The sequence below is a fragment of the Aspergillus sclerotioniger genome (genome assembly GCF_003184525.1).
Source record: "Aspergillus sclerotioniger CBS 115572 chromosome Unknown BO94scaffold_22, whole genome shotgun sequence".
NCBI classification, from domain to species: Eukaryota; Fungi; Ascomycota; class Eurotiomycetes; order Eurotiales; family Aspergillaceae; genus Aspergillus; species Aspergillus sclerotioniger.
The window spans coordinates 1-12,973 of NW_020291012.1; the positions used below are offsets into that span (position 1 = coordinate 1).

The window sequence follows — 12,973 nt, forward strand, 5'->3', positions numbered from 1 at the left end:
TGATATAGTTAGTTAGTTAGTTTGTTTTGTCCGTTTGGTTAAACAGTGTGGTCTGTGTCTCTCTTTGCTGGTGGGCTATTGACGACGATCCAGGACGCGCACTGCCCGCAACGTTAGACGTCAGGCTGGCCGGTCCGGTATGGCGTCATCGCATATACTGTCTTTCAGGGATCGTCCCTCTAGCATCATTATGTGGCGAGGCTCACGACCATATATGAACCAGATGCGGAGACTCCGCACTTGGGCTTCCAGAAGACGCGGAGTATCGTTCTTGAGCCGGATTGCAGTAGTCCTTGGAACTAAACGTAAAGCCAGCCGTGTAAAGAGACACCCGGTCAGCTGACAGCCATGCCTCTTCGGGCTAGCCCGCAGACTAGGCCAGAGCCGGCCTAGCGTTGGCGCTGGGTAGATATCGTGTGGATTGCCACGGCAGGTTAGCCTCGGAGTAGTTACTTAGTGTCTCTCCGGAGTGTTCGGCGGTCGCCTCGCCTGTAGGTTGCCTCGTCTTCCAGTTCCATGCCACTCCGGACTCCGGTGCATTTCTGATATGCACGCCTCCCCAATTCTCATCCCCGGTGACCCGGGGTAAAACTTTCCAGCTGGCCCTAAGCTAATAGGCTTTCTCTGTCTAGTATCTAGATCGGCACCAATCTCTGCACGTCTCGGCTATCGTCCGGTCCTCTTCTCCACCAGCAATGGGGTTAATGCCTCATCCAGCCCCTTGACTGGCCCCTCGTGACCAACGACTCCAACGATTGTTGATGGCGTTGGACAAATGCCGGCTAAATATCCCCTCGGGTACCAGAGTCTTCCTCCTCTCGCTTAACCTTGTGGGTCCTGGAAACCGAGTTCCCTGGATCCTACCTGACTCATTCTTCCTCCTGGTTCGTCCGGGAGCCGACCTGAGGCGGGAGAATGAATGTGCTGATCCCATGCGGCGGCGGCCAGGGCGCCTGTCCACTGTCCAGTCACCAATACTGTGTATCTCTCCCACTTCCAAGCTTTTGCCCCTCACACAACTGGTCAGAGTTTGCTTGGGTTTTGAGTTGTCCCACCGGCAAAGTCTTCACTCTTCACCACCTACTCAGAACGGGGTAAAACACAGTCGCAGATGGGCTTCATTCAGGTCGTGGGGCTAGGGGGATGGACTTCTCCTCCCCACTGGGGTATACATTTTCTTATATACACGCTGGCTCGGATAAACGCCTTAGCTCGCCTGGGGGACGTCGACCTTATATACTTCGTACGGTTTGGCCCCTGATCTGCGGCTGAATGTTTCCTGGCGAGACCTTCTCCGCGGCGGCTAAGTGAGACACAACATCTGGGGAAAACACTCCCCCGACCCGTTCCTTCCACATCACGGGGGCAAAAATGTGGGAATCTGCCTGCATAGTCCGAGAAATAAGCACCTCTAGCTGCCTTTTCAACGTATTACAGCCTGGCTATTCAATCTCCAGGATGGTCCTCCCCGGATGGGGTTTGGCCACGACGTAAATTGTGGAGAGGGTTCGAGGCAGGGGAGAAGCCAGTATCCACACACGTCTGGCTGCTCCGTAGAACTCGTACGAAATCAGAGATATTACTTATGGCCCGGCCCGTCTCTGTCTTCCCTCTCTTTTCCTTCCCATCCGTCTCTCCTGTTGACAGGACACCCCTCCCTTTTCTTTTCCTCTCCGCCGTCGCCCTAGTCCTCCCTCCTGTTGACAGGACCCCTCTGGCCTGCAGATTTTTCCTCTTCTTTTGCGTCTTTACCTCCACCCCTTTCTCCCATACAATGGGTGGAATCCTTCACATCGTCGAGGACCGTCCGACCCCCTCCAATGTCTATAATTGGCGAGTCTATGTACTCGCCCTGATAGCATCATGTGGTTCCAACATGATCGGATACACCAGTGGGTTCATCGGGACGACGATCACGATGCCCTCCTTTGAAAGGGAGTTTGGCTTGGACAAGATGAGCACTCCCCATGTGGACCTGATCAGTGAAAATATTGTCTCGCTTTTCATTGCGGGAGCGTTCTTCGGAGCCCTACTCACGTACGGGCTGTCGAATTTCTTAGGCCGCAAGTGGAGTCTGACCGTGTCTTCGGCCGTCTTCATTCTCGGCGCCGGCCTGCAAATGGGGGCCAATGGCTCGCGAGGGCTCGGGATTCTATACGCTGGCCGGGTCCTGTCCGGTCTCGGCACCGGCGTCGCCTCCAACGTCGTCCCGATCTACTTGTCCGAGCTCGCCCCTCCAGCCATTCGAGGTCGGCTGGTCGGTTTTTATGAGCTGGGCTGGCAAATTGGTGGCATGGTTGGTTTCTGGATCAACGTGAGTCATACTCTTCCGTTCTCTCCCCTCCCTACCGGTGCTATTCCCGCAATGCTAACCTTCTGCTCGACAGTATGGCGTGGAACAAACGATGCCATCGGACCATGAGCAATGGATTATTCCGTTCGCCATCCAGCTGATCCCCTCGGGCATGCTCTTTCTCGGCTCCCTGTGGATGAGAGAATCCCCTCGCTGGCTCCTCCTCAAGGGCCGCCGCGAGGAAGCTATGAATAACCTCTGCTGGATCCGTCAACTCGATGAGCATGATATCTATATCACTGAGGAGGTCGCTACCGTCGACCAAGCCATCGAGGAGCAGATTGCCACTGTTGGCTTGGGCTTCTGGAAGCCGTTCAAGGCTGTTTACCAGTCGCGCGGCCTGATCTACCGTCTCTTCCTCGGTTGCATGCTGTTCTTCTGGCAGAATGCGTCCGGTATCAACGCCATCAACTACTACAGCCCAACCATCTTTGAGAGTCTCGGTGTTTCCGGCAACACTAAGGGTATCCTCAATGGTATCTTTGGTGTCGTCAAGGCGGTCTTCACCGTCATCTGGTTGCTCTTCCTGGTTGACCAGTTTGGACGACGAAAACTCCTCCTCTGCGGTGCCGTCTGTGGATCTGTCTGCATGTATGCCATCGGTGCTTATATCTATATCGTCGAGCCGACGAAACACCCCCGGGACCACCTCAACGGTGGAGGTATTGCTGCCATCTTTTTCTTCTACCTGTGGACCGCCGTCTATACCCCCACCTGGAACGGTACCCCATGGGTGATCAACTCCGTAAGTTACCTTTTCTCACTGAATGCTCTCACGACCACCCGCTGACTCTGGGCGAACAGGAATTCTTTGACGCCAATATTCGGCCGCTGTCACAGGCCCTCACCACCGCCAGCAACTGGCTTTTCAACTTCCTTGTCTCTCGGTTCACCGAGCAGATGTTTGCCAAAATGGGCTACGGCGTGTACTTCTTCTTCGCGTCGCTGTCCTTCCTCGCCTGGTTCTTCGCCTTCTTCCTCATTCCCGAGACCAGCGGTATCCCGCTCGAGGCGACCGACCAACTGTTCGAGATCAAGCCGATCTGGCGGGCGAACGAGCTGCTGAAGGCCCAGCTGAAGGAAGAGGAGGAGCGCTTCCGCCAGGAGGTGAAGGACGGGGCGTTCGAGAAGAATGACCCGCAGGAGCATGTCGAGAGCGCATAATTGTTTGTTTTTCCTTTTGGGTTCGTAAAGACATAGACTTTGTAAATAGATTTAGGGCTCGGGTATATATATCGATCAGGCTTGACCTGCTGGCAGAAACGAACTCGTCTCTTTGGCGCATGTGACCTGTTTCTCGTGTAACGTAGATGCCTAGTAGTCTCGCCGATCTTGCCATCCTCGACACCTCAGGGCTGTTTGCTAGTCGTTAGAGTTCCTAGCCCGGTTTGATGCCCCGTCGAGCACGGAGATCGAAATCACGGCCACTCCGGTGAGTTATGACTACTAACTAGTAAATATGTAACAGCACTCTGATCATCAGCGCACTGCCGCAAACCATCGTTTCCGGAGTGCGTCACCAGCTGATCTTTGTGTGACCTGTGTGACCTGTGCAACCCACCTGGATCCCTGCATGGAGCACACACCTGCATAACCCGTCGCACAAGTTGCATCCGACAGCAAGAAAGTGATGGGTGGGAAAAATAGGTGTTTCTTCTTCACAGCATCGATGCATATTCCAGAAAGTGCCGTGGCTGTCCAGTGGGGGTTGCAGGCACTTGGCGCTTACAGGATGCAGTTTCTCCGAAGTTGGAGCGATCCAACACCCCCGAACCATGGGAACTTGGCCTTACAGGGATTGATTAGATACCTCGTACACTGCAGGCCGCGCCAGAACGACCCGAGGGATTCCGTCTTACATGCCAAGGGAGGGGCCATCTGACTAAGAGGACGCCTGAGCGAGCCAGCCATCGTACCACGGCCACGGTGGCCTCCCAAGACTTCATCCACGGAGCGGGAAGGGTGCCAAGATAGGCAGGCAAGAGAATGTGAAGAGGCGGGTGGAGGGAGGAGACCATTGACAGTTGGGTGGTTCCCCGAAGCATTCTGGACCACATGGCCAACTGATTCGTGCCGGAAGCGTGAGGCAGATACTAGTGAGACATTTTGACTTCCTGAAGGGATTGCCGATGACTAACAAAGGAAGCCAAAAATTCCCAAAATGCAGCATCCGGCGCGGGGTTGATGGTTGGTGGGTGACAACAGACAGGGGACTGGTAAGTGGCCCGTAATGTGTATGATACCGTATTGGGATGGTCCCCCGACTAGCCCACCGCATTATTTGGCGGCCTGGCTTGCACTAGGTCGACTAGTCACCGAGGGGGTTGAGAAGAATCCTTCCCGCACTTTTGAAGATTTGAGGATGGAGGAAGAGAAACAAATATCCTTCGACATGATTAAAAGAGAATCTATGAATCGGCATCGAGGGTGCATCTCAGGGACCGTACTTCTTCTGCTGCTGCTGCCTGGCCACTTCAGAGAGGGCGACCGTTGACCAATCCAGCGCCCACGCCACTTGCTCCGCACGGCTCTTGGCCCGGTCGGCGCCCAGGCCTCCAGGCTTGTCGCGTCTTGTCATCCTGGCCAGTCTTGTCCCCGTCCTCCGCCCGGCTGTGCAAGCGGCCTTTTCTAGGCAAGGCTCGGCTCTGAACCCAAGCCTCCCCCTCTCGGCCCAAGACTTCCTCCCTTCCCTTTCCCCCCCCCTCCTAATTCTCTCCCATCCCTCTTCCTCTAGTCCGTCAATCTAGTTATTTTCCCTTATTACTTTCGTCTCCCCCCCATTTCTACCCGTATCTGACATTTTGTTATCTTACCCTCTCTTGTTTCTCCCCCCCCTCTTCTAAGCCTTTTCTCTCGATCTCCGGTGTCGGTGCACGATATCCATCCCCATTTGTTGCCCGCCACTTCCTCACCGCGTCATCTTGTCGCAGCCTATTTTCTTGTCTTCCATTTATTGACCACCAAGAGTCTTGGTCTACTTGATCGTTTCCTCCCTTGCACCCTTTTGAGGCGGACTCGTGCTGAGTCGCTTGTCTACTTCCGCTGCTCCCAAGAAAGGGACAAGAAAGATTTTTCTTGGCAATGTCGGAACCCCAAGACACCACAACGGCTCCTTCGACGACAGCCGCTCCCATGCCTGCCTCGACCTCCCAAGACTCGCCTCCTACCCAGCAACCCGCCCAGGTGTCCTCAGCGACGGCTGCTTCTGCGGCCGCGACCGCAGCGGCTGCCTCGGCTGCCGTGGCAAATCCCCCCATGAACGGCACCACGACTCGTCCATCTGAGGAACTGTCCTGTCTCTGGCAGGGCTGCACTGAGAAGTGCCCATCTCCTGAAGCCCTCTATGTGAGTTACTCTTTGTTACTCTCTGATTACATGGTCGACCAGCTTCAGGCTACGTGTCGGCTTGACTTATCACATACTTGTTTGGGTGGGTGGCTGACCGCCTCGGCTTAGGAACATGTGTGTGAGCGTCACGTCGGTCGCAAGAGCACAAACAACCTCAACCTGACCTGTCAATGGGGCAGCTGTCGCACCACCACTGTCAAACGCGACCACATCACTTCCCATATACGTGTGCATGTTCCGCTTAAACCACACAAGTGTGATTTTTGCGGGAAAGCGTTCAAGCGTCCCCAGGATCTGAAGAAGCATGTTAAGACCCATGCCGACGATTCAGTCCTGGTCCGGTCGCCGGAGCCCGGTGCCCGGAATCCGGACATGATGTTTGGCGGAGGTGCCAAGGGTAAGTCTTTTCCAGCCTGACTGTTGTGCATTGCCGGCTGACACCAGATTTAGGCTATGCGACCGCTACGCACTACTTTGAGCCCTCTTTGAACCCCGTCCCCAGTCAGGGTTATGCGCATGGCGCTCCTCAGTATTACCAATCTCATGCTCCACCACAGCCTGCGAATCCATCTTACGGCAATGTCTATTACGCCTTGAACCACGGCCCAGAAGCCACTCACGCATCATATGAATCGAAGAAGCGCGGTTACGATGCTCTGAACGAATTTTTTGGCGACCTGAAACGGCGCCAATTCGACCCGAACTCCTATGCCGCCGTGGGGCAGCGTCTGATCGGTCTGCAGAGTCTATCACTTCCCGTGTTGAGCAGTGGTCCCCTGCCTGAATACCAGCCGATGCCTGCGCCGGTGGCCGTAGGTGGTGGCGGATACAGCCCTGGAGGTGCCCCTTCAGCACCCGCCTATCACCTACCGCCCATGAGCAACGTGCGGACCAAGAACGACCTGATCAACATCGACCAGTTCCTGCAGCAGATGCAGGACACTATCTATGAGAATGACGACAATGTGGCCGCCGCCGGTGTCGCCCAGCCCGGGGCCCATTATGTCCACGGCGGCATGAGCTATCGCACCACCCACTCGCCGCCCACTCAGCTACCCCCCAGCCATGCGACAGCCACCACGTCCGCCTCGATGATGCCCAACCCAGCCACTCACTCTCCCTCCGTCGGCACTCCGGCGCTCACGCCGCCCTCAAGTGCCCAGTCGTACACGTCAGGTCGCTCTCCCATCTCCCTGCCATCGGCGGCGCGGGTCTCGCCGCCTCACCATGAAGGAGGCAGTATGTACCCCCGTCTTCCATCCACTACCATGGCCGACAACATGTCGGCCGGTTACCCGACCGCCTCGAGTGCTGCACCTCCCTCCACCCTTGGTGGCATCTTCGACCACGACGATCGCCGCCGGTACACGGGTGGCACGCTGCAGCGCGCTCGTCCGGAGACCCGTCAGTTGAGCGAGGAGATGGATCTATCTCAGGATGGCAAGGACGATGGCGAGCGGACTCCTACGGGCAAAGAGCATTCGGCGTCGACCTCACCTGATCGCATCTCCGTCAGTTTGATTGACCCTGCCCTTTCCGGCACCGCAGCGGAAGCGGAGGCTACCCTGCGGACCGCTCAGGCGGCGACTGAAGTGGCGGAACGGGCGGATGTGCAGTGGGTTGAAAAGGTGCGGCTGATTGAGTACTTGCGAAACTACATTGCATCCCGGCTGGAACGGGGCGAGTTTGAGAACGAGCTGGGCCGGGGCAGCAGCAGCAGCAGTAGCAGCAACAGCGGCGAACGCACTCCGGAGGCTAACCCGGATACCCACATGGAGGGGGTAGAGACTGAGATGCCGGAGAAGTTGGAGGAGCCGGCCGTGAAGCCGGAGGCGGGCGATGTGGTGATGTACCCGACGCTGCGGGCGGTGGACGAAGACGGCGATTCGAAAATGCCTTAAGTGAATCTGCTGGACCCATTTACTACTTCTCCTCTGACTTTGTCTTTAATTCCTTTTGTGCAAGATCTTATGGCTTGCTACGAACTGTCTGGGCGCTTGTTCTATTCCCTGTCCACGTGCACGTGGAATCGCTCTGTAATTGCTTTTGACGGCCATGGGTCGTATATATGACGACCCAGCCCGGGGGTTTTTCCTGTCTTTTCATGTCTCCTATCTCCCCTTCTTTTGCTTTCATCGAACGGTGTTGTGTTTAGGGTGTATATGTCTGGATGGCGCCGCGGAATGCATGGGACGCGGCTCCAAACCCACCTGGAGTCCCATCTGGTCAGTTATTGAACAAACTATACCTGTTCTCCTTTGACTTCTTCCTTGTAAACGTAGACAAACACCTGATTCCCATGCACTCTTGCCCTGGCCAACGCTAGCCAGGCACTGTTTTCGCGAGTCCAGTGGGACCGGGAATTGAGGGTCTGGGCGGGCAAGCGGGCATTCCGAGGGCGAGCCACTAAACTGCACGCGGCGGGCCATGACGCAAACAGGGCGGCGGAGAGTTTGATGGATCAAGTGCAGGGGCAGCGATGGCCTCGAGGAGATACGTTGATCCGCCCATCTCAGACATGGATCAGCAGGGTTGAACGTGCCCGATGCTTCCACCTTGCCTGATCCGGTGGGGGGGTTCTTTTTCCCCAATGGGGAGGAATGGAAATGGAACCCTATCAGGATGCCGGCTGGCGAGTGGGCGAGCCAGGTTCTCGTTTCTGGCACTGCAGTGACTAGATATGAAAATTGTCGTCCCAAACAATGGCGTTCCGCGGGCACCGTGGCTGGCTGGGGGATGCTGTGCCTGTATCTAGCTGGGTCACTGTGGTGATGAAGTCATGTCGGTCGTTCATTCATGATCGGTAGGTAAATAGCTACTTGTCGTCTAGACTGAATCCCGAGTCAGAATGAAGGAGGAGAGAAGAGGGAAGGAAGGCATTGACAACAGCAAAACGCACCCGGATACTCCATAGACAGTGGCCTTTCTGATTGTCCTTGCATGGCTTTGTTGTGAGAGTTGCTGCTCCACTGCCTGTTTACGGCGGTGCGCAGCCTCCACCTGCAGGCGGATTGGGATGCAGCGCTTGCATATTAAACGGGGTCGGAGGGAAAAGGGAGGAAGGAGAAAGACAAGAATGAAATAGATCGGAGGGCGATCAACCTTAATTGTAAGGGTTGAGGGAAGAATGAAGCAGTCTTTTACACTACACTTTACTTACTCTTTACTTAGTAGTGATTGATTTCTTTTCCCCACACGGAAGCGGTCACGCCTGGCTTGGCTGGCCAAACCGCGGCGCGTTGCGAGCATTGATTTGATTGTCTGCTCGCGCTGTTGCTGCTGCTGCTGCTGCTGCTTCTTTTTGCTCAAGCGTCATCGTCTCGTCTTTCTTCTTCCTCTTTCCCTTTTCTCTTCTTTCTACTTTTCCCACCACCATTCACCACCACCACCACCACCACCACCACCATTATCATCACTTTTCCCCAACCCCCAACCCCGTGTCTCACCTACCCACCACACAATCCCTTTGTCGTCGCACCAACCTCCCCGGCGATCTACATCCACACGAACCATCACCACCACCGCCGTGTCCCCGCGGTGGCTGGCCCTCGAGTCCGTCCGTCTGCATCAGTCAGCCACTTCCAGTTCGCGTCCGTCGAGCGCGGTGGCAAACGTTCCCTTGGGTCTTTCTGCCTGGACCTGCCATCCCGGTTTGTCCTCCATTTTCGCCTTCCCTTTTTCGGTTGTCCGTCGCTCTCGCCGATCATTCGTCTGTGATTTTCTGTTCGGCTGAGCTCATCACCGTCCGTCTGGTTTCGCCGCGGAAATCCTGCGACTCGACGTCAACACCACCACCACCGCCCTAGATTAGACTCGTTAGACAACCACCCTGGCGACCAGATTCCGGAAATCCCGAATAGACGACATTCTGCGCTGATCCAGCTCTCGCGATCGCTCGACTAGCCACCACCATGCCGCTTTCCAACCGCCGTCGCGCGCGGCGCAAGGAAATCCAGCTGCAGGAAACTTCGGACGCGGAGGCACCGGATTCATCCCCGACGCGGCCGTCGAACAAGAAGCGCAAGGTGGGTTGCATACAGGATGACCGCCGTGTACGAGACCAGCCGTTGACTTATTTAGATGGACCACCGCGCCTCCCCCCATCCTCGCTCCATCAAACCCGAATCTGCCGACGAAGCAGATGACTCGTCCCCAGAACAGGAACTGTCGGAAAATCAGGACTTGGTGGATATGGTGATTTCGTATCTGGACGCCGCTCGGGAAGAGGTACGCGTGCTCCGCGACCACTCGAACGCGAAAACCGAGAACAACCAGAGCATCCGCGCCTACGCCAAGATCGCCGGCCGCAACTGGACCTACTACGTTAAGACTCTCCATGTCAACATCGGTCGCGAGCCCGACCGCGAACAGAAGCTGGATGAACAGTCGAGCCCGGTTACGATCGCTGCCCGCGCACTACCCGAGGTCAATGTGGATTTGGGCCCGAGCAAGTTTGTGTCGCGCCTGCACGCCGAGATCTTCTACGACGGCGAGGAGACAGCGTCTTGGCACATCCGCGTCAACGGGCGCAACGGCGTGCGCCTGAATAATGTGATCCTCAAGCGCGGCACCGATGCTATTCTTTCTTGCGGCGATATTATCGAGATCGCTAATACCCAGATGATGTTCGTCACCCCCGGAGACAAGGCCAATATTCATCCCAGCTTTATCGAGCGCTCCCAACGTCTGGCGAACGGGGAGGAAGATGTGGGTACCTGGGATGCCTCCCAGCACGCTCATCCCCAGCCCTCCTCGACGGCTGCCGACGCAGCCCCGGCCACGACTGGCCCGCCATCGCTGGCACCCGCACCGCAATTCCTCAAGCGCCAGGTGACGCCGCCGCCGCGGTCGCCCGACACAGTGGGCGCGCGCACGGCTAAGCAGTCGCCGCTATATAACCGCGGGATGATGATGGAGAGTACAGAGGAGATTGATTACAGCAAGGACGCCGCCAAGGACTTGAAGCCGCCCTACAGTTATGCGACGCTGATTGCGCAAGCCATCTTCTCGAGCGAGGAGGAGAAGCTTACGCTGAACAGCATCTACAACTGGATCATGGACAAATACGCCTTTTACCGCCATTCCCAGAGCGGCTGGCAGGTGGGCTTGTCTCTTCCCTCTTTGGAATTACATGGCTGACAATCACCCCTTGCAGAATTCCATCCGTCACAATCTTTCTTTGAACAAAGCATTCCAGAAGGTCCCCCGGAGGACGGACGAGCCCGGCAAAGGCATGAAATGGCAGATTGCCCCCGAATATCGCGAGGAGTACTGGAAGAAGCAGTTGCGCAAGGGTACGCAGTCGTCCGCCCCGTCATCCCCTGCGACAAGGGATCCGGCCGCGCGGGGAGCCAACGGCATGGAGGCAGTGTTCTCGGCCACCAAGAAGTCCCCGCCTGTATCCTCACCGGGATTCAGCTCATTCCCGGTGGCCCCAGTGGAGGCGTATACCCCCGAACGAGGCTCTCGTGCCACCCGAAACGGTGCAGTGGGTGCCCCGCTGCGCCCTCCACACACGCGCGACTATGAGGAGCCATCTCCGCTCCCCACCCGATCGGCGACCAAGAATACCAGCAACGGCACCAGTCTGAGCCGGACCTACGGACTATCCGACAATGCAGCAGGGTCGCCCCCTGTGCTGTCGTCGTCGTACTATGATGACGGACCGTCGTCCATGATCACTCCGGCGCCGCAGCGCCAGCAGCCACGCCTGCCACCGCCCAGCACGGCGCAGATTCCGTCCAAGTTCATGCCGATGAGTTCACCGGCCCAGTTCTGGAAGTTTGCGGACATTGGCAGCACACCTGCCCGACCTGTCCCAGACATGAGTCCGCTGAAAGGTGACCCAGGCGACGGGCTGGGCAGTATCCCCAGCAGCAGCCCGCCGCCGCCGAACCTGGCGAGTCCAAGCAAGCCCGGAACCTCCAACGGTATGACGACGGGACGGTTACCGCCCCGACGAGAGCCGGAGACCAACGAGCGGCCTGAGGATGAGGACGACGAGGGGAGTGGATTTGACCTGGCGAGGTGGGTGCCTTCCGTGCCGTTTCACTCTCGGGGAAGCAGATACTAACCGCAGCAGGGGCTTTCAAACGATCGGCTCGTATCACCGGCAGCTGAGCAACGCGGCGCGCACGAGTGCTGCGACCTCCTGAGCTGCCTTGCTTTCAAGCGCATGAGACTGATGCCGGCCACGATATATATGTATGTATGCATGTCTGTATGTTAATGTATGTACTATGACCGATTAGAGCGAGTATACTTTTGTTTGCTTGATAAGACGGGTGGTTTCTCTATGGCAGTGCCCCAACTTGTGATGTTATGCTCTTATTCTTAGATTATTCTTAGAATAATGGGAATGAATGCATATCAACTACACATACCTCCGTATACGAACGTTCTTTTGGGGTGCAATTGGAAAGGGTATTCCATCAAAATACCCGTGTATCAAGTGCCAGAGATCTATTTCCATATGGGTTGCTCGTGACGCCTACTATTATATTGTCTCTGTTGATCGATCCATTGTGACTACAACCTACTATTTCATAACCCCTTATTGATGCCAGTTCCTCAACTTAGCGACACTGGCCCGTCAACATCCCAAACTAGAGCTACTTCATCATACATCGAATGATCCTTTGTATGAAGCCATTTAGACTTCTATCCAACAAATAAAACCAAGAGACCGTTATTCCATCACCCCCTCTGCATACCTGATATATAGACGGTACGCTTTGGCAGTGCACGAGCCAGGAGAGAGAATGAAAGGTCTGATTCAACCACGACAAGGGCCTTTCCTTTCCTTCCTTCCGACCTGGGGCGTATACCGTATTATCCAGCTTCATGCAAGAATACTAGACGCAGCTTAGGTGACAATACACACGTTATGTCGCTCTCTCGTACAATAGGCTGAATGAGGCAGGTGCGGTAACCATCTCTTTTTCCAATGCTACGGATCGATCCCTGCTACAGCATTATGGATCGGGACTTCAAGAAAGAACTTAGCTGACCTTTTGGTATCTACTATCAACAATGGCTCCATGATAGCCCTTCTGGGTGATCTGGCGAGATTTGATCCAGGTGAGATGGAAGGAGGGAAGAGCATATGGTCAGGCTGATGCAGGAGGACACCCAGAGTTACCCACCGGGAGAATCAGGTCTTCTGGTTCGATTCCTTAGGCGATCAGATGTCTGATTGTCATGCTATGGAGACAAAAGAGTTCTGGGCTGCACTTGAGGTAGGCCAACATTCATTTCATACAAAATAATCAT

The 12,973-nt window shown here is 55.8% G+C and overlaps 3 protein-coding genes across 3 annotated transcripts; all 3 read left to right on the plus strand.

Moving 5' to 3' along the window:
• Positions 1 to 1,774: 1,774 nt before the first annotated feature.
• Positions 1,775 to 3,517, plus strand: BO94DRAFT_471277 (sugar porter family MFS transporter; the record flags this gene model as incomplete). The annotated part of the gene is made up of 3 exons (XM_025608373.1): positions 1,775 to 2,314; positions 2,388 to 3,098; positions 3,158 to 3,517. 3 exons carry the CDS (start codon positions 1,775 to 1,777, stop codon positions 3,515 to 3,517), a joined length of 1,611 nt encoding a protein of 536 aa, XP_025465103.1.
• A 1,539-nt stretch (positions 3,518 to 5,056) lies between these two features.
• pacC (putative C2H2 transcription factor PacC) lies at positions 5,057 to 7,964 on the plus strand. The gene is made up of 3 exons (XM_025612193.1): positions 5,057 to 5,698; positions 5,810 to 6,098; positions 6,152 to 7,964. Exons 1-3 carry the CDS (start codon positions 5,435 to 5,437, stop codon positions 7,600 to 7,602), a joined length of 2,004 nt encoding a protein of 667 aa, XP_025465104.1. The 5' UTR covers positions 5,057 to 5,434; the 3' UTR covers positions 7,603 to 7,964.
• Positions 7,965 to 9,523: 1,559 nt separating this feature from the next.
• On the plus strand, positions 9,524 to 11,919 carry BO94DRAFT_153997 (putative forkhead transcription factor Fkh1/2). Its single transcript, XM_025605826.1, has 3 exons — positions 9,524 to 9,726; positions 9,782 to 10,801; positions 10,857 to 11,919. Exons 1-3 carry the CDS (start codon positions 9,613 to 9,615, stop codon positions 11,772 to 11,774), a joined length of 2,052 nt encoding a protein of 683 aa, XP_025465105.1. The 5' UTR covers positions 9,524 to 9,612; the 3' UTR covers positions 11,775 to 11,919.
• Positions 11,920 to 12,973: the final 1,054 nt, after the last annotated feature.

Excerpts from the sequence above, each read along its gene's own strand:
- pacC (XM_025612193.1), top strand. The coding sequence starts at position 5,435 with ATGTCGGAACCCCAAGACACCACAACGGCTCCTTCGACGACAGCCGCT. Across the intron at positions 5,699-5,809 it reads CATCTCCTGAAGCCCTCTAT|GAACATGTGTGTGAGCGTCA; the intron begins GTGAGTTACTCT and ends GCCTCGGCTTAG. Across the intron at positions 6,099-6,151 it reads GTTTGGCGGAGGTGCCAAGG|GCTATGCGACCGCTACGCAC; the intron begins GTAAGTCTTTTC and ends CACCAGATTTAG.
- BO94DRAFT_153997 (XM_025605826.1), top strand. The coding sequence starts at position 9,613 with ATGCCGCTTTCCAACCGCCGTCGCGCGCGGCGCAAGGAAATCCAGCTG. Across the intron at positions 9,727-9,781 it reads CGTCGAACAAGAAGCGCAAG|ATGGACCACCGCGCCTCCCC; the intron begins GTGGGTTGCATA and ends TGACTTATTTAG. Across the intron at positions 10,802-10,856 it reads ATTCCCAGAGCGGCTGGCAG|AATTCCATCCGTCACAATCT; the intron begins GTGGGCTTGTCT and ends CACCCCTTGCAG.